The sequence below is a fragment of the Neodiprion virginianus genome, chromosome 2 (assembly GCF_021901495.1).
Source record: "Neodiprion virginianus isolate iyNeoVirg1 chromosome 2, iyNeoVirg1.1, whole genome shotgun sequence".
NCBI lineage: Eukaryota > Metazoa > Arthropoda > Insecta > Hymenoptera > Diprionidae > Neodiprion > Neodiprion virginianus.
In genome coordinates this window covers 41,573,208-41,596,842 of record NC_060878.1, presented here as the reverse complement: position 1 = coordinate 41,596,842, position 23,635 = coordinate 41,573,208, and the positions used below count along the sequence as shown (strand labels likewise).

The 23,635-nt window shown below is 37.4% G+C and overlaps 3 protein-coding genes across 8 annotated transcripts; 1 reads left to right on the top strand and 2 right to left on the bottom strand.

The window, feature by feature from the left end:
* Window positions 1–71: 71 nt before the first annotated feature.
* Window positions 72–14,400, bottom strand: LOC124297996 (dynein axonemal heavy chain 3). 3 transcript variants are annotated; one of them, XM_046749498.1, is made up of 13 exons: window positions 14,240–14,400; window positions 13,679–14,172; window positions 13,383–13,612; window positions 13,041–13,310; window positions 12,598–12,960; window positions 12,303–12,513; window positions 11,956–12,183; window positions 8,038–11,862; window positions 7,650–7,955; window positions 2,508–7,547; window positions 2,225–2,382; window positions 1,376–2,144; window positions 72–1,299 (listed from the first exon to the last, which is right to left on the bottom strand). In XM_046749498.1, exons 2-13 carry the CDS (start codon window positions 14,132–14,134, stop codon window positions 1,003–1,005), a joined length of 12,153 nt encoding a protein of 4,050 aa, XP_046605454.1. In that variant the 5' UTR covers window positions 14,135–14,172; window positions 14,240–14,400; the 3' UTR covers window positions 72–1,002. The 3 variants fall into 3 exon arrangements, with proteins under 3 accessions (XP_046605454.1, XP_046605455.1, XP_046605456.1); XM_046749499.1 differs by lacking the exons at window positions 13,041–13,310; window positions 13,383–13,612; window positions 13,679–14,172; window positions 14,240–14,400 and having other exon boundaries at window positions 74–1,299; window positions 12,303–12,542; window positions 12,626–12,775; XM_046749500.1 differs by lacking the exons at window positions 13,041–13,310; window positions 13,383–13,612; window positions 13,679–14,172; window positions 14,240–14,400 and having other exon boundaries at window positions 74–1,299; window positions 12,626–12,758.
* A 20-nt stretch (window positions 14,401–14,420) lies between these two features.
* Window positions 14,421–19,904, bottom strand: LOC124297997 (transmembrane channel-like protein 5). Of its 2 annotated transcripts, XM_046749501.1 has the most exons (11): window positions 19,612–19,904; window positions 19,138–19,202; window positions 18,796–18,918; window positions 18,359–18,693; window positions 17,895–18,046; window positions 17,741–17,825; window positions 17,351–17,499; window positions 16,790–17,180; window positions 15,978–16,663; window positions 15,757–15,890; window positions 14,421–15,667 (listed from the first exon to the last, which is right to left on the bottom strand). In XM_046749501.1, exons 2-11 carry the CDS (start codon window positions 19,199–19,201, stop codon window positions 15,321–15,323), a joined length of 2,466 nt encoding a protein of 821 aa, XP_046605457.1. In that variant the 5' UTR covers window position 19,202; window positions 19,612–19,904; the 3' UTR covers window positions 14,421–15,320. The 2 variants fall into 2 exon arrangements, with proteins under 2 accessions (XP_046605457.1, XP_046605458.1); XM_046749502.1 differs by lacking the exons at window positions 19,138–19,202; window positions 19,612–19,904 and adding an exon at window positions 19,016–19,101.
* Window positions 19,905–20,130: 226 nt separating this feature from the next.
* Window positions 20,131–22,743, top strand: LOC124298002 (proteasome activator complex subunit 3). Of its 3 annotated transcripts, none has more exons than XM_046749514.1 (5): window positions 20,131–20,280; window positions 21,297–21,329; window positions 21,477–21,803; window positions 22,013–22,149; window positions 22,233–22,743. In XM_046749514.1, exons 1-5 carry the CDS (start codon window positions 20,257–20,259, stop codon window positions 22,453–22,455), a joined length of 744 nt encoding a protein of 247 aa, XP_046605470.1. In that variant the 5' UTR covers window positions 20,131–20,256; the 3' UTR covers window positions 22,456–22,743. The 3 variants fall into 3 exon arrangements, with proteins under 3 accessions (XP_046605470.1, XP_046605471.1, XP_046605469.1); XM_046749515.1 differs by lacking the exon at window positions 20,131–20,280 and adding an exon at window positions 20,344–20,468; XM_046749513.1 differs by lacking the exon at window positions 20,131–20,280 and adding an exon at window positions 20,714–21,207.
* The last annotated feature ends 892 nt before the right edge of the window (window positions 22,744–23,635 follow it).

The following is a 23,635-nucleotide window of genomic DNA, read 5'->3' as shown; positions in this document are numbered from 1 at the left end:
AACCGATCTATACTTACTCTCCCATACCTATCAGCTCTCGATATTATCGCAAACATACGCTCGTATGACTGGCACTGCGGAATGTGTAGGATATATTTTTGGCGCGCCGGTTCGGTTATCAAATTTCATAATCGTGTCATAAGGAACGAAGTCACCTATAATCGTACTAGCTGATCGATCAAAATATATTGGAACAAAATTATCTGTTGTATGTACATTACTGCTGGTCGACCTGTCTGCAAATTATACAGTCGCTGCACTATCTCTAGCAGTGGACTAAGCGCGTAATTTGAACACCCGAATCCTGCAATGTCCTTCGCAGTTCTCATTTATTGATGGGTATATCCTTCAATCAACGTCTGATTGTATTAATTGTTGCACGGGAGGTTCAACCTTCAACAAGTTCTAACAAATCATGAGATTTACCCGTTTGTCATCCCACTCCTCAACTTACCGGTATTCTAAAGTTTATTCTTATACTATGGCTTACACTAAATTTTACCTGTGACTTGAGTTTACTCATTGGATATATACGATTTTTAATTTTTTTGCAAATTTTTATTTATTTATCTTCAATAGATAAATCTTCTACCGGATCAACTGCGTTGTGTTATGATTCAAGATTAAATTTTTGAAAAAATGTCTGACGCAATTGCAGTATACAAGTCTCATGTATCGATATTTGTATAATAAGAGATGAATAAAAGTTGAAGATTATATCATATTGTTACATTTAAAATGATATAAGACTGCGGTAAAGATTGTACTATGTAAATATTTCTTAAATTACATGTAATTCTGATTACTTCAGAAAAGATAAGGTTACATCATATTTTGCATTTCGTTGGATAGTGTGCTTATCGAAATTCGGATCATAGAACTTACTTGCTGTATTAAAGCTGACCATTTGCGGTCATTTTGTGACTCTCTCTTCAATGGCAAATAAGGCAGACGTCCAAAAATAGCCCAAAGAAGTAATACTATTTTTAAACTTATCGCTACCTAGTCGTCCAGTTGACAAAGGCACGCGACTCCACGATTAATCCAATGGGTTTCCGGGTGGTTTGATGTTAATAAAATATACATGACAAAGTTGGACGAATGCCCTGTAGTGGCCAGAACTCCTCGTCTTGCGCTCGTCTTATAGACAGGGCAATGGTAAACCGGGAGTTCCTTGAACTCAATCTTTTTGCCTGGCATTAGCCATATTATTGGCACAACGTCAAACATTATCTTAGCCAGAGATTCGTTCAGTGCCATTAGCTTTCTATCCCAACGTGCACCTTCCAGGAATAATCCCTGCAATAGAGTAAGCGCACCAACGCCTTGGTAACAACATGTAATAAAAATATATATCCACGATTCCTATATATACCTGTGTGTAAACTCCATAGGACGGTGGTTCATCAGTACTTTTCTCAAACTTCGTAACTTTGAATTCGAAATCAAGATGATCGATTGGTATTTTATGTTTCCGAGCAAAATTCTGTAGTACACCAGTTAGGAAAGATTGAGTGAAGAAGAATCCAGACAGCCAGAATACGACAGGAGCATCGTTTTCGATCCATTTTTGCAAAAATTCCAAACGCGCGAGCAGATCAGTAATATAACTCCCAAGTGGTTTCAGTGAGGGATAAGACTTTTTGTCCCAGCAGGCTGGCACTTTGCCGATGTTCATGTTAATGTAAACCTCTTCCAACGATTCTGACATCACTACCTGCCCTCTAATTGCTTTTTGCACATTCTTTAAAGTGCTTTTAATCACTTCGGTGAGTCGGTTGAATCTAATCAATTCTTGCCGCAGAACTGTATTCATACTATTAGAATATAGCACAGGATACTTCCGCGCTACATATTCTACATCAAACTGCGGTGGCATCGAGGAAAGAATCGTTTCTGCAAGATTAATAACCATCTCACCGGTATCTCCGTCACCAGTTCCACCACTTATTTGCGTCTGTGTAAGCAGCACTCCTGCTAATAGTTGCGAAGTTTCCTTATTATCCTTAGTAATGTCGGCATTAGCATGTAGTCCATATACTTCAGGCAGCTGATTTATTGGTAGGCTGCGAATATACTGTAAGCATCCAGCCATGTCTGTATTTGGTGGTAGGTGATACATTCCACTTGCAGAAAAGGAGTACCTATAAAAGTAATAATTCAAGATAATTTTGCAATACCATAGCCATGTAGACAATTATTATGGAAGAGAATCTCAATTTACTCAGGGTCTTTTAGGGCTGCTTCGCAGTAGTAATTCTGGAGAAGAGAGCTCATTAATCGACGATCCTTGTCATCAGTAACACGACCGCCATAATTACATTCTCCAGTGAGATAGAGCAGCGCTTCAAATGGAACTTCTTGATATTCGTTCAAAAACATCTTTGGAATGAAGGAATCATTAATTAAAAATAAATAACTCAATTTTTAAGCATGTACATTAACTTTGATTGTAATTAATTTCAGACAGATATTTAAGCTAAATTTTCAAAAAAAAAAAGGTTTACCTGCAACTGTAAAACACTGATCCGCAAGTCTGACTCATTGAATTCATATGGAATATTCCATCCAAGGGGTCCAAATTTTCGTCTTTCTTGGACTACAGCATGGAAGAAACATAACGAAAATAGCAAGGTCCGCCATTCACTTATTTTGTAGCAATTATTAAAAAATTTCATGTCTGAAATTGGGTCGTTAAGATAGCTTCTGAGTAAATTTTGTTTCAAGCCTTTGGGTGCTTCATTCGTCATTTTGACACCATTTTGTAGTATGGAAACAGGGAATGCTTTGGAAGGGTAACTCGTTAGCCATATTCGAAATTTGGGATGCGTATTTTCAGGTATTATGACTTCGTCACAGATTCTGTCCAATTCTTTCATCCAACTCTCAGCCAGGTGACAGTTTTGCAAAACAACCCATTCCCCATTTTTTATACCTTTGTTTATCATTCCAGCTGCAATTGGTCCCTGACCTTGACCCAAAGAAATTGTCATAAGATTTTTCGTTTGGATTCCTCTGTCTTCGGCGAACTTGATCAGGCCAGCCATTGGGTCAGATCCAGGAGACAAAATAAAAACCAAAGGCGAAATATTACTGGAGTCATTGTACGAATCTTGTAGATCAAACGGTGGCGGTTCGATAAATGATTGACCCATGTGATGAGTAATAAATGTCTGAACAGCAGATACGATTTTATCAGGTCTTATGCATCTCAATATGACAAGTTTACTCAGGGTGTGTACTTCATTCGTAAAGGGTGATGGGAGAGGGTGATCCTGAGGGTCTGCAAGGTCGTAGAATGCCTTCCAATCTGACGTACGATTTTCAACCGAAGATTGGAATTCTCCAAGCCCGGTCAACCGTGATGATCTCACTACTTCGGACCAGGATTTTTCTGAGAGCCAGGATGGAGCTGGATTCTTATAAGGGTTTTGTAGCGTTACACCACCAGTTAACAGAAAGACCCAAAGATCCTCCTCCACTTTATTATCGGCGCGCATAAGGCCGATGCACAAAACAAAAGAAAATATTAACTTATCTTTTTCAAATAAAGATCGACAAACATTTCTGTATATACTAGCTGTAAAGTATGTATTTAAATTCTTCATTCGTGTATTTAGTTCAACAGACTTCTCACTGTTGAGAATCGCCATAGTGTATAAATGGATGAACCACGCCAAAGAATACTGGTACATTGGATCAATATTAGCCAATTCTGATATACAGAAAAATAAAACAGCTCCATGGAATGAAACAGGTTTGTACTTATTACGAGCATCATCAATCTCTAGTGTTGTTTTCATTGCCGCAGCCTGCTTTGCTTGAATCTCAGCGGAGAGAACTTTTGAAGATGATAGTATTTTTACAGCCGTTTCATCTTCCAGGATATTGCCTTCAGATGTGGAGAGAACTTCCAAGATTTTGTCTTCAATTTCTTTTAGAATCCGCTTATTATTAGCACCTTCAATGATCAATTGATTCTTTTTTTCCTCCAGCACAGGTAGATCCTTAGCAACTACAATACCGAGCAGCTGATCCTGAAGTCCTTGCGGTGTTATCATAAAATTAAGAAGGCTCACTTTAACTGCTACTTCTGGCAAATAATGAGGATTACGAAGCCGTGTGGTTATGTAGAATCGAAAATCTGTATGATACTCGATAACGTTCTCTCCAAATTTCATATACGTTACTCCTTGTTGTTTGTAGATATTTTTTACTAGCACTGGCTCTAGAATGGCATCGATCTCTTCAAGTATATTTTCTAGTAATACTGGATTGCCGTACTGAATGGCCAATTCCATAATTCTAACGTAATTTGGGTCTGTTAACTTGATAATATTCAATTTATTCTGTTTTTCCATATTTTTCACCCACTTGTTAGCTTGTCCCTGAGGATCAATCATGAGCGGCCACCGATTTGCATTTTTTACAATAATAGCATTCTCTACAGAGAAAGTGTCTGCTGGCAAGCCATGGATCATCCAAGCCCTAATCTCGACCGGTTCACCAAGGATTTTAACTAGACCGAAATCCAAATCGCATGGAATTCGTAATTTAGAACAAGATTCATGCCATTGTTTAATTAAACTGTTACGATACTCAATAGTAAAAGCACCGAGGTAGGCAATTATGCCAGAACCTAGTATCACATCGCCAATTACACTTCCAAGACTCTCACCGAGAGCAGCAGCTGTTTCGCTCCATCTTGTTTTTTCCCCGCCAAGTCCACCTAGTAGTTTTTCAGCTCTGTCTAATTTTTGCATGCAATGATCAATGAGGTCCTCTAGTTTCTTCTTTTCCCGCATGCATTCGGCAAATTCATCATTCAGGGATTGCAATTTGTCAGTCACTTCCTGCAGCAGTGCTCTCTTAGCATTTAAAGTTTCCAACTGCGCCAACAACTCTCCTTCAGCTTCAGCTAACATAGCTTTCTTTGGTGCTACCACCTTAATTACCCTGTCATACACTTCCATCGCTCGCACCCACTTGCATAATCCTTCACAAGCAGTAGATGATTTCTTAATCACCTCCGGCACAAAAGCTCTGTCGTTCATGTATTTTTCTCGAATTTTTTTTATATTAGCTGTCGGTATATTGTCCTTATTGAATGTTTTCAAACTTTCAAGAAATTTCATGTCACCAAGCATTTTTATAGATGCTGCCCAGTAATCATCTACTATACCTCCAGTGGTTGGATCTTGCACCGGTACTGGTTTAACACCCTTAAGTACACATACCGCTTCCATGACAAGCCTCACTCCAGCTGGTGGATTTTTCATAGATTTTACAATAACAATATCAGAAGGTTTTAGTGTATTGAGGGCAGATAATGCTGCCTCTAGTGCTGGAGTCGCCTCTGCCAAATCACTTTCACAGTCATCTTTTATCGCTTGTGCAGCTGCTGCAGCTTCATTGGCCAAAGCTTCGTCAGCTGCAACTACTTCTTTCTTAGCTTCTACTGTAACAGTATCTTGTTCAACTCTGATCATCAACTTATCACTGAGCTGTGATTGCGCTAAGAGTTTTGGTTGCAGAGCATGCAGTTCTTCCTGCATTACTCCGACTTGCGCAGCGGCGAAATCTAGCTTGTCCAAGCCAACTTCATACCTGTTTTGCTGCAATGTAATTTGTTCTATTTTTTGCCCATACAATTTGTGAATGGACTTGATAAGCTCGAGAAAACTGGTAGGAGTAACATAATTTTTCCTACGCTGAGTAACAAAATAATCCTCGCTAGCAGTTTGCACACTAGTGTGAAACCGTTTACAAATAAGCACAGACTTTTCACGAAGCTCAGATGTAATATCAAGATCCTTGAGGAACATTTTAGCTACTTTTTCAAGAGCATCTTCAGGCCAAGCCGTGTACCAGTCTATGGTACAGCAATTGATGAGCGAAGGAAACATTCTCAACCTGTTTCTAAACGCATCTCCAATTGGTGACATGGTCAGAACGACGTGTAAATTATTTTTAACTCTTTCGATAAAGAAATTATATAACGCCATTGGTGTGGTTTCCATTTTTTTGCCAGTCCCTTCGCGTGTTGTGTTCATCATTTTTTCAAGTATCTCAGCTTTTTCATCAGATGCGTACAAATTTGGCACATCGCCCGTGTTAAGTATCATATTTATATCTTCTACGAAAGATTCATCTTTAATCTGGTTATCACCAAAGAGAAAGACCGTAATTTTCCCATCACCTCCTGCGCTCAATAGAAGAGCTTTCAAATCATCCCTCCAATCAGATCGACCGTAAGTTCTGGTCATTTCAACTTGATAAAGTAAATATTCACACATAAATGTTGCCAGTCTGGCACATGAACTCCGACCAGAGCCACCAATGCCAACCAAAAGCGCGTGTCCGTTATCTTGAAGCAATATGCGAGAAATTCTTGATATATGTTCAATAGCATATCTGAAGAGTACTAGAGACATTGGAGTTTTAGCCATGATATTGTACTCAGTCAAATAATATTCCATTTTCTCTTGCAAATCCTCTTCGTTTACTACTTCGTCATAAATCTTTGATTCTACATCAGGCTCCATATAATTTCCAAAGAATAACTTGCGAATGTGTGAGTTTGTAATGATTTTTTCATCTTCTTCCAAGAAATGACCGAGAACCTTATCGACTGACTGACGCAATTGCTGGTAGCATGCATTTTTAACTAATTTGAATAACGTTTCACGGTCATTGTCATCGATGAGCCGATCATAGAAGACTCGGTAGGCTTCGTGGATCCATAGTCTCACCATCTTATCTGGATCTTTCATTCGTGACGATGGTACAAGCACAATCCCTCTAATCACTCGACTAAAGTCTCGCAAACTAAAAGTGTAATGACTCTTGGCTGGGGTTGGTAGAAAGTTCTCTATCGCATCATGAAAAAGATCAATTGTAGCAGCGACAACCATTTTGCCAAGTCTGGCAACATTCGAATCAAACCCCTTGGCGAGATGCCAGTCCAAAATTGACGTAAATATCTTTGTCATTGTAGAATCATCAAATGAATCAATACCAATAATATGCATATGGCGAGTCAGACGTGAAGTTACTACATTAGATCCACCTCCTGGTGGAATCATAGCAGCTATCATCAAAATATCAACTAAGTAAAGTATGGTGGTGTCTTTTGGGTCAAACCAATATCCATGATCAATCCATTGCCGTAATAATTCTATAGGCGGTTGTGCACCATACACTTCCTTCTGTGGCATACTCAGATCGTCTACAAATAAGACACACTGTTTGCCCATAGTTGGGCCATACACTCCTTTTCTGCGTCTATCTAATTTGGACATAACTATTTCTTGAGTTTGAAATGCGCTTGTTCTTGCGCTAAAGTTTATTGCATTTTGAGTGAATTTTTCTTTAGCCAGAGATACCAAATAGTTTAACACTATTGCAGATTTTCCTGTTCCCGTTGGACCGACAAATAAAAGTGGTATTTCTCGTGGAAGTAGGCATGATAAGAAAAAACGCTGCATACACATTTCGTTTGTTTGAATAATTAGTTCGCCAACCTTCGCATTTGGTGCCATTTGTACCTGTTGATTACAAGCAAATATTATTATTAGCAAATACATGTACAAATCGTTTGTCAGCATTAATATTTGATCACCAATTGAACTGGGATAAATGTGTGTTACCTGCGTCGTTGTATCCGCCCACGAAATCCAAGTGCCATTATTTTTCTTATCATAGACCCAGTCAAAAACTGTTCCTTTATCCGGAAAAAGTTGCTGTTTTGTCAACTTGAAAGCCTTGGGTTTTGGATTTTCTTCGATACCACCGTCCAGTAATTTCCGCAAAAATATATCGAAGAGTTTACGACTGTCGTTGACAAGCGTGGGACACATACCCCATATCATGCTGAATAAAAGCGTGCATTGCAGCCACACTGTGCTAACTTGTCCCTCTCCTTCAAGCATCGTGGTTAACATTCTTGTAAATGACTGAAATCCGTACAATTTCCTATACACATTTAATGACAACTCCCTTCTAATAATATTGATGGTAAAACAATGCAATACTTACATGGAACATATGCAGTTCTGATGTTTCAATGAATGTCTTACAGTTCAATCTCACGAAATCAAAGATTGACTGAGTCAACCATTCAACGAGTTCAACTAGCAAGCCGAATTGTTCTGTCAGTAGTTTTTCCTTGAGGTGTTTTTTGTAGGATTCAAAAAACGGATGCCAACCAAGCTGAGAAGGTTCCATGTATATCATTCCACATCTGCTGACTGTTGCTGGTGAGGCCTGTTCCAGGTCAGCTGGTTCAAATATCAAATTCATCCTGTTAGACATTTGGATAATTTCTCCAGACATTAAACAAAGCTTTTTGTTGTCATCCAGTACAGTGTTCATATTTTCAATCCAGACAGCATCTACCGGTCCGTCAAATAAAATCCATTTCCTTTCAATACTCAACGACTGAGCATATTCTCGAAACGTGTTAGCAAGAACACCGTCGCTCCACTCGTGTGATATAGGATCAAAACTGCCATACAATTGGCCCATTGTAATTGCCTTGGGGTTGATAATTCTATATACAGTCCTAAACTCTCTCATTGTCGCTCGTCGCATTGTGGATAAATCACCTAATGAATCAGCTAGTGACTGATAAGCCTGTGTTTTTCCACCCATAGGTTCACCGACTATCATCAGGCCGTGTCTTACAAGAATCATTTCATAGATTTGAATAACTTTTTCAATAAACCAATCTGTTGCTTGTAAATTTCTTTTTTGACAATTGACCTTCAGCAAGTCAATTAGCTCAACACGATCTGGCTGAGGTAAATCAATTCCAGGAAACAAATCGCTGTAGATACCATTGAACAGAGGCACATCCTGTGCGAGAAATTTTGGAAGATTCACATCTACAATAGCTCTTAATACTAATATGGATTCGTTTTGCGATGTGTACTTGAGTTTCAGATTTCCAGCAGCTAGTAGCACCGTTTTTACAGCTCGCATTCCATAGTCATAATGACACTGTGAGCTTAACTGTTCTGAACATAACTTGTAAGTATGAACTATCTTCTCGGCAAGACTTCTAGCGTCAATAAAACCATACGAATACAAAGTGATTTCCCCAATCATACCATAGTCGGGTACCATCATAGCTACAGTACGGAAAAGAACTTTCAAGTTATCAGGAAGCTCTTGACGACCTGCATAGCCAGGATTCATGGTAATGAAAATGTTACACGTCGGATCCAGTTTTATTTCAGTCCCCTCGAAAATAAACTTCTCAAGATGCAAACCAACTGCCATTTGAATTGTCAGAATTTGCTGCGCAATTACAGAGAGTACCTCAAGTTCAATTCGATTGAATTCATCGAAGCAAGACCACGCACCAGACTGAGCAAGGCCTTTAAAGAATTTTCCCATTGCTTTGTAGTCAAGGCCGTCTGAGCAATTAAACACGACGCATTGTTTAGCTACTGCTTTTGCGAGGTCTTTTGATGTCTCAGTCTTACCAGTACCAGCAGGCCCTTCGGGCGCTCCCCCAAGATACAACTTGAGAGCGCCCATCAAAGTGCGATAACATCTATCTGTCAGAGGGGTTATTACTAGGCGTGGTGAATTTCCTAGATATTCATATGCATAGGCTACTTCTGTTGTGATCATTGAAACAGTTATGCTATCATCGATCCAGTAGTAGCGCAGCTGAGATATCCAATTGAAATCTGTCACAGAGGTGACCTTTTTTTCTACCAGCAATTTGACAACATCTCTGGCATGAACATCAATGACAATCAAAGCATTTAGGGTAATTCTTGCACCAGGTTCTAATTTTCCACGAACCAAGCCTACAGTCTTATCAATTTGAGAACTGCATTGGGCAAGATATGCAGGAACGGAATTTGCCTCAAAAGATTCACAGACTTCACTCGTCCAGTGAACCTGGCTGCCGCATAGTACGATTTGTCCAGGCCAAGATAAGATCCAAACTTCTCTTACGGTATTGAAATAAGCAGCTATACTATCCTGCGAAACATCTCGCAGAGATACTTTCATCAGTTTCTCTACTTGAGAAAGCCACTTTTCCACTAAGCCCTTAGCATCGGCAGGAAAGATTTTTGTGCTCATTGGGACATACTCATCCTCGTCAGAAAGCATTCCAATGATCTCTTGCTCTTTTGTAAAGCGTAATTTAGAAATTCCTTCAAAGCATTTCTTCAAATGTGGCTGAACCCTTTGAGGGTCTTTCGTTTCTGACAAAATTTCAAGCAACTCGTCATTGGATAGGAAGAAGAATCTAGGGAAGAATAATCTCTTCTTTTCTAAGTAATCGTTTAAACGCTTCTGAATTTCATCCAACAATGTGTTCCCTGACTTGAACTGCTTTAACATATCAGGCATCGATGTTGCTACAGTAACTTTCCTATTACTTGCAACATATGTCATTATTTGCCGCCATATTTTATCAACAACTCGGAAATTCTTTGCCTCGGTTGGCATTTGCCTCATTATATCCTCGCTGCTAAATATGGGTTCGAGGTACATCCACGTTGCCTGATAATACAACCATTGGTCGATAATATCCTGCATCGACATTAACTTTTCTTCCCAAGCTTGCATCACATGTTCAAAGGCCTTGACGTATGGAGAACCTCTCATTGTTTGAGCTTTCAGGATATGGTCGTCTAAAAGCATTTGGATATCATCAACGGCAGACAATATATGAACACCAGTTTCGCGATACGGAGTTAGGTCAAAGTAAACTTCAGACCACTCATCCTGCATCTTTTGTAAATTTTTTTCAAGTCCGTACTCTTTTGTAGCAGACATAGATATTTCCTCTAAACGATTGATGTAAACAGGTAATCCAAAGTCTACCATTTCTCCTAGACTGCTTGATGCATTTGGAATAATTTTTATTTCAACAGCTTGGCTAATTTGCTCCCAGTGTCGTTGTTGTAAGCCAGGATTACAAATTGTTTGTAGTAATGGAATAAATTGCTTAAATTTTTCCACCTTTCCTCTGACCATCTCGGCGATTCGTCTTGCCCCTGGTGTGTCAGTTAAAAGTCTCGATAACTTGTAGAGAGTTCGCCAAGAGTTTTCTGTTTCTTCTCGAACCTCTTCAGCATCAAGATCTTTAAATGGTCCATAGTACCATTTTTCATAATTTTTGTGGAAATTTGTAATGGTGTGCCATAATCTATCAAAAACATCTACAGTAGAGCTCATCGTTGGAAGTATCATGTATGGACTAAGCTCCATGTCGAGCAAGGCCTCTTCTCTGTTAATCTCCTCCGCTTCTTTCCTAATCTCGGCCATCTGTTTTGAAATCTCCTCGATTTCTTCGGTTCCTGATTCCATCTCATCCATCGTCAGCACAGGTGGGTCCTTTTTTTTAAACTGATCTATCGCATTCTGGACATTGTGAATTCGTGTCTCAAAATTATCTCTTCGTATACGAAGGACACCTTCAACAAACTCCTTTCTGAGATTCAATCTGGTGTTAGCTAATTCCATTACTGCTTCCATTTCCTTGGGCCACGTGAGAGTTCTTGTGTTCAAAATAATTTCGTCATTTGTAGGTGGCTGATAGTCGATAAGGAATAATATTAACTCAACAGAATGGGCTGATTTACTTCGGAGATTAAACATCGTACAGTCCCGACTCTCTGATAGGTAATTAAATAAATCTATAACTTCTTGAGTAGTTTCAGGCATTTCTGAAACCTTGTCAGCTATTTCTTCAAAAACAGTACACAGTTCTTGATTATTGGCACGTAACTCTGCATAAAAATGATTACATATTTTCGTCCGAAGACTGCGCAACACAGATCTAAGTGTTTCATTAAGTTCTGTACAATCCAATTCTACAATGTTCAATGGTATCTGCAAATGAAATTTTGATTGTAAACTTTAAGATTGATACTTGACTTGCATAATATTATTGAACATGTAATATTAAGTGATTTTATAACTTACTTTATTCCTAAAAAGAAATACTTGGCGTATTAAAGTGTCATAGCCCTCAATTCTGTGACCAAATTCGCGCAATGCTGGCAATGGATCAAGAGCAAAGTAGCTTTCCAAGTCATGCTCGGCCTGACCATCAAGAATGTATAGAAAATCGTCGTACATTTTTAAATATTTGTGTGGCCCGTTTATATTTGCTTTGAAGGTATTTAAAGCTTCGTCGATTGTTTCTTGGATCTGAAAATTCCATGTAACTTATTTTTATGCTTATTGTAATGAGAACTTAAATTCAAGCTAATATAAAGGGAATTATTGATGCTAGTTAATAATTTACAAATATGAATAAACACACTAACAGCTGGTTCTAGAAGCTGAACAGGCGACATGAATGACTTGATGTGTATTTCGGGAAACAAGAGACCTTCAATCTTGGGTATAGCATCGCCAATTTTGATTATTCGCTCAAAGCAATAGCAGATGGATCGACATATCTCAGATGAATCGGGTGTTAACTTCAATTCATTCGTACCCAATACAGGCTCAACACGCACCGTCATACAAGGTTTCCTAGAACAAGGGTGAGCCTTATTCTTTGACTACCCACACATGGAATAAAATGCCACGATCAGTCTGGGCCAATAATAAACATACCTAATAAATGTCATGTCCTGATATTCACCTGTGAAATCATTTCCTTCGCTGTATTCAACGATAAAATCTTTCAGATGTATGAGCGTTTTTACAATCAAGTCACGCAAGCTTTTCGATAGCAAGGTATTTACACATCGAAAGTAATTTTCAATGCCAATCGTCGACGCACCCGGTTTCATCGATAGATATATTTTCCAAGCGTGTTTTTTCTCTAAAAACATTTCGGCAACTTCTGACATCCATCCATCCATTATCTTTTGATTAGCAGCTTCGCACAATACATCTATCTTTGACCTAATTTCAGACGCTTGTACTGGAAAGTCGCCGAAGTCGGAAGGTCTGACAATCAACATATGTCGATATCTGGATGAAGCAATTAGCTGTCATAAATGTCTCATTATAGACCCAGAGATCAATGAGTCCATAACCAGTCGAACACTTACTTGGTATACCACAAATCACGAATGTCCTGTAGGATTTCATTTCCTATGAAGAAATTATATTCCATAAAATGTTCAGCAATGATTTTGAAAGAATGCCAAGGCACTGGAGCCCTCACATTGATAATAGGGTATTCTGCAGGCAGAGTCATTATGAGCAAGCGTTTCCTTTCATCAGGATCTAACAGAGCATAAGCAACAATTGCCACTCTCAAACTTTCTTTATAATCTGCAATGATCTCAGGCTCAAGGGAAGCCAATCGCTCATTGAAACTAAAAGACGAATACTCAATGATATTCCAAAGAATCTTATATGATTATATATAATATAAATTGTTCACATACTCTCGGCGTAGGCGCAGCCTTCCTGTTATGCGAGCTCGAGCTTGTTCAATATTCGTATAGTCGTACGGTTCCAGATCTGAATCTTTGATACTATGGTGCCTCAGATAATGAATCCTGCAAAAATCTTCCGGGCGAACAAAAGCACTTTGTTCTTCATTGACTCGTGAATGCAACTCGTCTAGCTGATCTTCAATATCTCTAGGACATTCTGCTTGTTTTTGGGCCAGAATCTGAATTCGTTAAGAATACTTGAGTAGTTTACTATCACGTCTTTGCTGGGCTGTTAAGGAACTTACCACAGACTCAGGGATTCTTGTAGCCATGCGTTCTTGTCGTTTCTGCCGAATGTTTTGTTTTCTTGCCAAAATTTGAGCCTCAAATTTCTCAGCCTTCTGTCTCTCCCAAGTACCATCAGCTAAATCCTTCAAGCTTATTATATTGTCCGGTGTGATCTTCAAGCGTTTGGATTTCTTCAAATTAATATTTGCCACCTCTTCGTAATGAGCTTTAACACAGTCTGCTGGTGGATATTTAAGCTTTCTATCAGGTCCAAAGGGATGCCACGGAGACCCCAACTGCTTGGAAGTGACAGTTTTGATGCGAAATTTGCAACTTGTCGGAGTAAAGAAAGTACCGATACTCTCCATAGGCTTGACATATTCGTACCAATTCTTGTAAGGTTCTACAGAACCATCCCCGGTACATGCACAATTAACAGAATTCGCCTCTGTCATATTCTTCAAATATTGCATGGCATTAACCAAAGGGCATTTTCTAGGTGTTCGTTACCCTATAAAATCATTTCTAATTACATAACATAACAGATTTTACTAACAGTATAGAAGGATACTACTTACTCTTATATTAGCACAAGTACTTGTGATGTTATGATCTGATAATTTTGATTCTACATTTTTTAGGTGCCAATTATTGTTTTCTTGATATAAGTGGAGAAATACAAGAACTACGTCATTACCCACTAAAGTTGTTATGCTGAACTGGCGACACTGTCAGTACTGTATCATAACCAAATTGTAATCGATAGCACATATGTCGTCACTGAAGTACGATGTTTATTTTCTTAACAACCGTTGTCAAGTAAGAACAAATTAGGGGTACACATATGTATGTGTATGTATAGGAATCATTATTCATTTCTGGAGGCATATTTGTGATTAAAACTAGAGATAAGTTACAAAAGTGTTTACAAATATTTGTTAAAAAATATATTTATTTTTATGTATATATATATATTCGAGTCTATCATATTACCACTAAAATTGGCACAATGTCATTGCATTTGATTCTATTCTCAATGATAATAAATTGTTTGTACAGTTCAACTTTATCACAAATTATTTCACTTACTATTTGGTATAGGCTTTCAATCTGTGGCACAATAAAGTAGGGTGTGCATACCGAATGGATCTGCAGAACTTTATCATTACCTAACATTACACCTAATATTTTGATTAAGAATATCTCAGTTGTCGTTCTTGACGTGAAAATTTTTGTGAGAGAATTTGAAGCTCTCGCGGAATTTGTAATGTCTGTTTTCGTGATTTCTATTATTCCCAAATCTAAATTATTTGCCATACACATTGGTCGAGTTTGTATCAGAGCCACAAAGTAATAATACGTAAATACTATAGCAAAACTGGTATGTAAAAATATGTTATTAAAGCACAAAAATATCAAAGAACGATGTGTAAAAATGCTTGAATATAAATAATACTGTACTGCACGAGCTACAGCTACTCAATCCATAGCAGTCTCAAGAATACATTTAAAAAAAAAACACCAATAGTTAGTAATCTTAACAGCACTGTCCATACCATTAGATTTTTGCGATATAGCAAAAGACAAATACAAATTTCAATACTTAACTAAATTATCCATACTTGTCTAATAGACAAGCCTATAGTGTAATCTTGTTGACTAAAAGAAGTCGTATTGACGAGCGATCCCTTCGTTTGCATCCCGACTTTTTATAGAATCATGAATACTACTAGCGTCCGAAACCGTGCTTGGCCTTTGAGTCAATTCCAAGTACTGATCATTTCTATTACCAATACTTTCGCGAAAGGCATCAGAAGACAATGATTTGTGCAATGCATTATTTGATTCCTGATAATTTATCGAGGATATACTTGATTTTCGGGCATGATAGTTCAGTTTACTATAACGACGGTGACGAGCTGGAGTCCCCCCGACATGCTCCTGCTGAGGATTGGTTAGCAAACTAGGTCGTGGTGTTAGTAGCGGATTCAGGTGATACAACCATTCTATGAAAAGTAAAATTTTTGAATTAGAGACTATGCCTGTATTGAAGTATAGTGCAGTGTTCGGAAAGGTAAGTGCTCGGGATACTAACGTTCCTCTGTCACTCTAGATATTCCATTTAGAAGGAATTCCTTGTCCTGAGCTTCCAAGACCAACATGCCTCGTAAAATTTCAACCATTTCTTTTCTGGCACAAGCCTTGGCACGCAAATAATAAACAGCAACGCTGAAATTTGTTGCACCAGCATTATTTTCCAATATCTTAATGGTAGATAGTCGAAGGTTCCTTATTATTAAAGTTCTAACTACTTACCACATTGCAATTAGTATTGCAGCACCGATACCAGGTTTTGCTAATCCTGTAACAACCACCCAGAATTGACTGTCATTTCTTAGCTGCAGTACGCCCAAAACAACCATTTGCCAAGTGTACTCGTAATCTTGAAACGGGCCACAATCCTGAGATTTTATATTCGTCACAATGTATCCAAGAACTGTGAGTACACCAACCATTGACAGAAATGCTAGTGCCAAAAAAAGAGTCTGCGTTTGCGCAGCTCTCCAGGATCGCGATGGTGGTTCACAGTGATTCAAGACTCCGTATTTCTTGATATAAAAAATCAAGATCAATTTTGCAAGAATAACGAATGACATTGGTGGACTAAAGTAGAAAGCTATCCAGAACAGTGTCTGATTGTAAGTCAGATTCAAGGTGTTTCGAGCTATGTCAAATCTTGGTGCCCCAATTTTCTTCCATCCCAATATGTAAATCTTTGATCTTATCATTTGAGCCATGAATATCAGGACTATAGATATTATGAAGTCAATAATAATTAGCCGATATATTTCCTGAGTAAATGCAGTCTGCCAGCAATTTTCGGTTGAATGAGAGAGCCAAAAGGCTAGAAGCACTCCAACAATCACAACTTCCATAATATAGGTTCTTATCATTGTTACGTAGAGAGTTGTGCGTTTACTCGCATAGCCTTCGTATTGAGCCTACAAGTAATAATAACAACAATGATTAATGGAACAAACGTCGACAACTCATAAATGAACGCTGTCAATTTCCACTTTCAGCTTACAAAGTATGCATGCCTATGTATTATTACATTGAATACTAACCAGCCATGAGAAAAACGCTGGATATAGGTTCATGACAGTCGTAATAGATAATGGTACAAGCAAAGTAAAGACGGTTTGACTGTAGTCCACTGTGTACTGGGTCAATAATTTCCATAGTAATACTCCAGTGCTGGACATAATAGTAATTACTAATACCGTCACAGCTACTTGAATTAACAGCACATAAGTTTTGATGACACAGCCTTTGTGTGATTGTTTCTGGGCTTCTCCCAATAACTCCTTTAATTCTCCATAAATGGTAGCAGACCGTAAGTTTGCTGCTTTGTAAGAAGCGATGCCGAAGTCCCAGCCACAAAATATTTTGCTGGCGTACAGATTAGTCAAGCCACCGGCAGTTTCAATAAAATTCTTACGATATGAACGTGCAACTCTAGAACAAGAAGTATTTGGATTTACCAACTTTGATTAATAAAATATTAATAAGGTGCCAGCAACGTTTACTTGTTTTTGCTCCTCGCTTGAGTTGCATGAAATGTAAACATGAATAAACAATTCGATAAATGATAAGACGATTAACACCGTAAATAAATGCATACTAACTTGATTGAAAGAAGAAGAAAAGTGAAAATATAACAACATAACAACGTCATAAAATACGCTGATGGAATGCTGTATGTCAGGTAAGATCCTTTTGAGACTGTTCCATTTGAATAAAATCCGTAATACATTATCGAATCCGTAAAAAAGCCCTATAACGTGAAATTACTTGCATTATTAATTAACCAAAATTTTTTCGTCCAATGGAACTGGTTGTTGGCATCCATCTCTATTCCATTGTCATACTGAGGTTCATTTTTCAGTTATTAAAATTACCGTTAAAAGTAACGACTAAAGATATAATTGATTTAGTCAAGAAAGCTGGATTATTTTCCTTACACCTGATCTTTCAAGTTTTCAATAACTCTTATTACTCTTAGTCAGCAGACTTACAGTTCCTGTTAAAAGATCCCATCCACTGAATGCCGTATCTGAATACGCTTCCAACAAAGACTGCGGTAGGACGATGAATCCCAAACTAAAAGTATAAATCATGTGAAATCAAACTACAAGTGTGTACGATTCATATAGTTGAAGATACTAGTACCTCAAGACACAGCATATGGTGTTTGAAATGAATAACCAGCGCAGAAATTTGAAGTAAGTAGCTACCCCGCTACCAAAATGACCCTCGATTGCTTTGATCGAGTGATACCACAGCTCCATAGTCGATGCGACCTCACGCATTGCCATACCAATCTGCATTCAAAAGTATTTTTAGGTGCTAGTATGTCTAATGAGTTGTTATGTATGAGTGACAGTGCCTCTTGTATTGAGAATTGATGGTAGAATGTGTGGTTAATTTTGAAATTAGACTATCTCTAGCTAAAAAGTTGAGGCCTCACAAATCCTGACATTGAAATAAATCATTCTTTAAAACAATTAGACATAGTTCACACAAAACTGTGTAACTTAGAAATCGGCAGAGCTTAAAAATATTCATTTTTAAGGTACAAAATCCTCTGGACTTAGTTTAAACAGCATGAAAAAATTCTGCATTCCAATTGTCACCTTGGTAAAACTCATACTGGTTTTGTATTTCAGTCGCTTCCAAAAGCTGATCGGTTTCCTTTTCTTTTTATTTTCGCTGACAGATGTCGTAAGCCTAGCCTTAATTGTCCTTTTCACAGTAAGACACTGTGGCATGTCTCGCAGTTTCTCTATTCTGAGAAGTTCTGATATAGGATCATCGTGCATTAGTTCGTCGTCCAACTCCATGCGGCTCGCTATGTTCATTGCACGATCTTCTGTTGGTGAGACAGGTTCTCGATGAGCTCTCATGGTAGCATATAGAAGCGCGTTTGTCCGTCCGTGCCGTTCATGTTTTGTCTCCTCATTCAAACCGACTGAAATAATGAAATGTTTGAAAAAACACAGGACAAAAGTATCTCGTTAGATACTCTTCTTTCATTGATAAATAAACATGGAGACTCAATAATAATATTCACCTAAAGTTCTGGACGGCATATATCGAGCATGCTGTGCATGTTTCCGTTGTACTGATGGACGCCTCATTGTTAATCCCCAATGTTTTTCCACATTTGATACATCTAATTCGCTGGATGTATTTGCTATAACAATACACCGAGACTTCAGTATGATCTTTTGAAAATGTATCGACAAGTGTTAATGAATATGATGAAGCAAGAGAAAGGTTCTATAGAATACCTTACACAATGCTATTTTTGCATTTTAACAGTACACCAAACGGATTCATTGAGTAGGACTTAAAAAATGGTTGTCTATGAAGTACGATGAATACGCCTAGTAAGATATTGATGAACACTTACAAGGTATCCCTCCAACATCATTAGGTGGATGATCATCTTTTGAGGTACCTGGTTCGTTCGTCATCCTTAATTCAATTAAACCAATTCTCAATAACTAACGCGCTGTTATTTCCTGTTGCTAATACGTGAAGAGATCGTTATCATAGGAAATGTATTATCTTATCAACACGTATCCATTCGACTAATGTCAAGTACATGCCGTCGGCCGTGAGACTTGAGTCAATAATTTGAGATTGTTTATCTTTGAGTTTATTCCACCAGTGATTCGGTTATTCAGCTTCAAAGTATGCATTTGTTTATCATTCCTTGCACGTCTCAATTCTCATCTGTCACAATTCGAGGCTTTTAAATCGAATCTAATAATCGAGTTGCTGAGTCTCTTCGATTTTACAGGCGCGATTATACAAGAAAGGCGAATATTCAAAAATACACCGGATCAACGTTGTACCAAATCGTTGAGTCATTTTATCTTACCTTACTCGATTTTAATCAAGTGAAATATTTTTACGACAGCGTATGCTGCAACATATTGATTTAAAAATTAGAAACGCTTAAATAATGTACACAAAGCTACGTCTTTAAAGGATTAGTGATGTCCGTGCATTATACAAATTTTTTTTAATCATAGTTAAAAACGACTGATTTCATGTACAACTCTATAGCGTGAATCGCTACATATTTACAAACGTTGCCACATTAATGTGTTAAACTATGTATACTGTTTTGTATTAATAAAGACACAGTTGCGCGTTTTGGTTGCAGCGTTTCGTGAAATCGAAGATGAGTCAACTGACTTGCGGAATATCAAGATCAGATCGAGGTTCATCGTGTGAATGGAGAATATATAAAGTGCTTGGAATGATTTTAGTACCATTGGAATATGCCTAATCATTGAATGTTGGCCAATTTTCAGTGAATAAATGTGAATATCAATGCGATTGTTGTTTACTGAAGACACTGATATAGTTAGTTGGTTTTTGATTTGACTAGAGCGTTCCAAAACTCATTGACAACTTCCTGTTGGAAGCAGAGACCACTTACAGGTTTGAAGTTGCACGTTTCAACGAGGGAAAGAGTGTGGTTATATTTTATAAGTTATATTTTTTACTAAGTGTTATAATGGCTGATTCAACGTTGCAGAAGGTAATTTGTTTGTTAACAACACCTAAGACGTCCGTCTAACCCTTCCTGTGCAAAATTTTAGTCCCAAGAGTTCTTAGAAAGGTGAAATATAACTGGTTTTTAACTAGTGCCAACATCGACCGGTAGGGTTACAGGTTACAGCTCGGCTTAGTATTGTTTTGTGTTTCACGATGGCACCAACAAATGTGGTAATTGTCAAACTTTCCTTACCCATTATCGATCATAGTACACGATCCTAAATTTTGTAAAATCCTTATTCACTATTCACTTTCTACAATGCCGCTTAAAAATCACCGTTCTACTGTGCTATTAACCTAACCTAACCTTAAATCGTGCACATTGCGCCGTACGTACAATATAAATTGGAAAGTTTAGTCCGCATACTTGCCTATCGCGGAAATTTTTCACGTTTTTTTTTACAAATATGTAGATTATTATTGTTACATTTACAAGTCGAACCTGCGTTTCAGTTGACAAAACTTTTAACACTTCCTTGTGATTATGACGCGTATATTTTTCAGCCATGATCTGCCGTCATGAAGCGTCGCTGCCTTATAAAAAATAGTCTGTTGTTAGAAATTTTCTTCATGTATCACACAAGTTGCAAGGTATAATTTTGTCTACATGTCCTTCGAATGATATCATACTTACCTGCAGATATTAGATATTAATAAAATTGAATTTTAACGAATTCATTTGTTTGACGACAAAAATTTCTCAATAACCTGCCAAAATTCGTAAGTCATGTCACCACTAATAAAAAATGACAAATTAATTAAACATATACCGTATTCAGGCATAGAAGTAGCGTAAAAAAATTAACAACGTAAAAATCACTTGAAATTAGCAGAAATGTTGCCGTTATTTTTTCGCCCTGTTCCAAGCAATGAATCAAAAGGTTCGAAAGATGCTTTTACTGAAACTGAGGTATTTGAGAATAAGTTGAGTAAAACATGCATGAAAGTGAATCTGCTACTGAATTTATACAAAATGTTAATTATTAATTCTCCTTGCAGGTCCAGGAATACAAAGATTCGCTTAAAACGAAGGTAATCAATATCCACTTAAGTCGAAACAACAGTTAATGAACCTTACAATTTGAATCGAAAGTTTAACAGCAGTACCGAATCTATTTCGAACGCTACACTGATCCCCTAACCATTTGCTATTAAAATGTTTTTTCATACAAACATCAGGCGGAACAATTGATCATAAAAGGCTTTCCTGAGAAGATAATGAAGCTTAATGAGCTTTTGGAAACACCGAGCTTCTGCAACCGTGAACTTTCCGATGTACATCAGGATTTGAATGTCCCTATCCCAGATCCAATTTCGCTTAATCATTCCGACGATGGACCAGCAACAAAAAAACTGAAGCTGGAGAACAATTTGAACGATATTGAGGCCAGCGGTACCAAAGTTATGGTTCTCCCCAGCGGACCCGTACCATGTAACAAACCACTCTGTGAACTGATTCGTATTGCCAAGCCGTACATCAGGCAACTTGTCGAGGATTCCAACCTTGTAAGTATATTATTGAGGAAAAGGTTATAAAACCGCGAAAAATTGAAAACAACAACTCCTGAGATAATTGAGAAGAACATAGCATATTGATTTAAAAATCTATGTCTTATGTAATGCTAGTTTCCCCATATATGTTAATCATTTATTATCTCGGTCGAGAAATGTCGCTACGTTTTGTTTATTTATTTTCCTTCACATTGTTTCTACAGCTGAAAATGTGGATTTCGTTTATGATTCCAAAAATTGAAGATGGAAACAATTTTGGTGTCTCAATCCAGGAAGACACTTTAGCTGAAATCCAATCAGTTGAAAGCGAAGCTGCAGCATTCTTTGATCAAATTTCGAGGTAAGAAATGTTGCGCATGTCTCGTAAAACACGGCATAATTGAAAATGATGACATATAACAATAATGAAATGCTTTTTTCTAGGTACTTCATATCAAGAGGTAAAATTGTAAGTAAAGTAGCCAAATATCCACACATCATTGACTACAGGCGCTCGGTTCAAGAATTGGACGAAAAGGAATACCTCAGCTTATGGCTGGTGATGTGTGAAGTTCGTAACCGTTACTGTTCGTTACACGACATAGTTATAAAAAATCTTGAGAAGATAAAGCGGCCTCGATCGACAAACGCTGAATCCTTGTATTAAGGAAAAATCAACATCGCCCTCACATATGAGTGCAAACTTTATTCTAATTTAAACCTCAGAGAGTATGATGTGGTAAAAAATGATGAACGATAAAACTAAGAAATCTTGCTTTTCAATGAAATCAGAATTACGTTACAAACATCTTACCACTACCACCACTACTTGAACCCTTTCATTATTGTAATGTGTTCTAAATCTTAAAAAAAAAAAACAAAAAAAAAAACTGTTTTCGCCATGTATGGGTTGTAGGATCTGAACATGTTTTAATTTGAACTAGGTTCCATCCACTGCATAGATAAGTATATGTATAAACACACTTTTGCTTATTTGCTTGCTTTTAAGCAAATAATTTCTGTTTATTGCGAAATCTATCTCCTTTTTTCTTCAATTATCAAAAAGGTTATCATATATCGTTTAAGTTATCGTTCCTGTGGGGTTTGATATGAAATGCTTCCTGCATGTATGTACATGCGATCAGCAATTCAGAATCGACAAATTAATTTTCTCGAGTGATTAGTAAATCATGATCGTCGACTTAATTTATAAGAATTTGAGATTAATTAGACTCTAAAAAATAGACAGACTCCATTGAATAGTAATTATAAAACTACGACCCAAATCATCATTATCAATCTTACTAAACCCAGAAAGAAAACTTCTTCATCACTGGAAAATATATCTATAATTCAAAGTATCTTAACTTGAAGTACGTAATTTTTTACAACATACCCAAAAGACATGATATTTGTATTTATTAATATAGGTGTGCTCTTAATGAAGATTTGGCAATTGAAGAAGAACTGGAGAAGGTTTAAAGAGTGAACATTTCTTTGATGTTCACATTGGTATATTTCTTGAAAATTTACGGTTCAGAAGTACTTTATTTATTTGCAACAAGAATTCAACTGTGTCGAAAGTAATGAAAGTACTTACAGGGCGTAGAATAATTTGTGCCCTCTACTTTCATCTGATACTTTTTACCATCAGTATTGAGTCTACGATTTTTTTTATTCTGTCAGAAATCACACAGCAAAAATATACCTAAATTTCTTTCTTTCGTTATGTCGGTATGTATAACGATCATAGATCTGGAAGGTGTTGTGATTGGTTTCGTCATGGCTGATTATATGGCTCTAAATATAATATACATATAGCATACGTATAACTTTTGATTTAACCT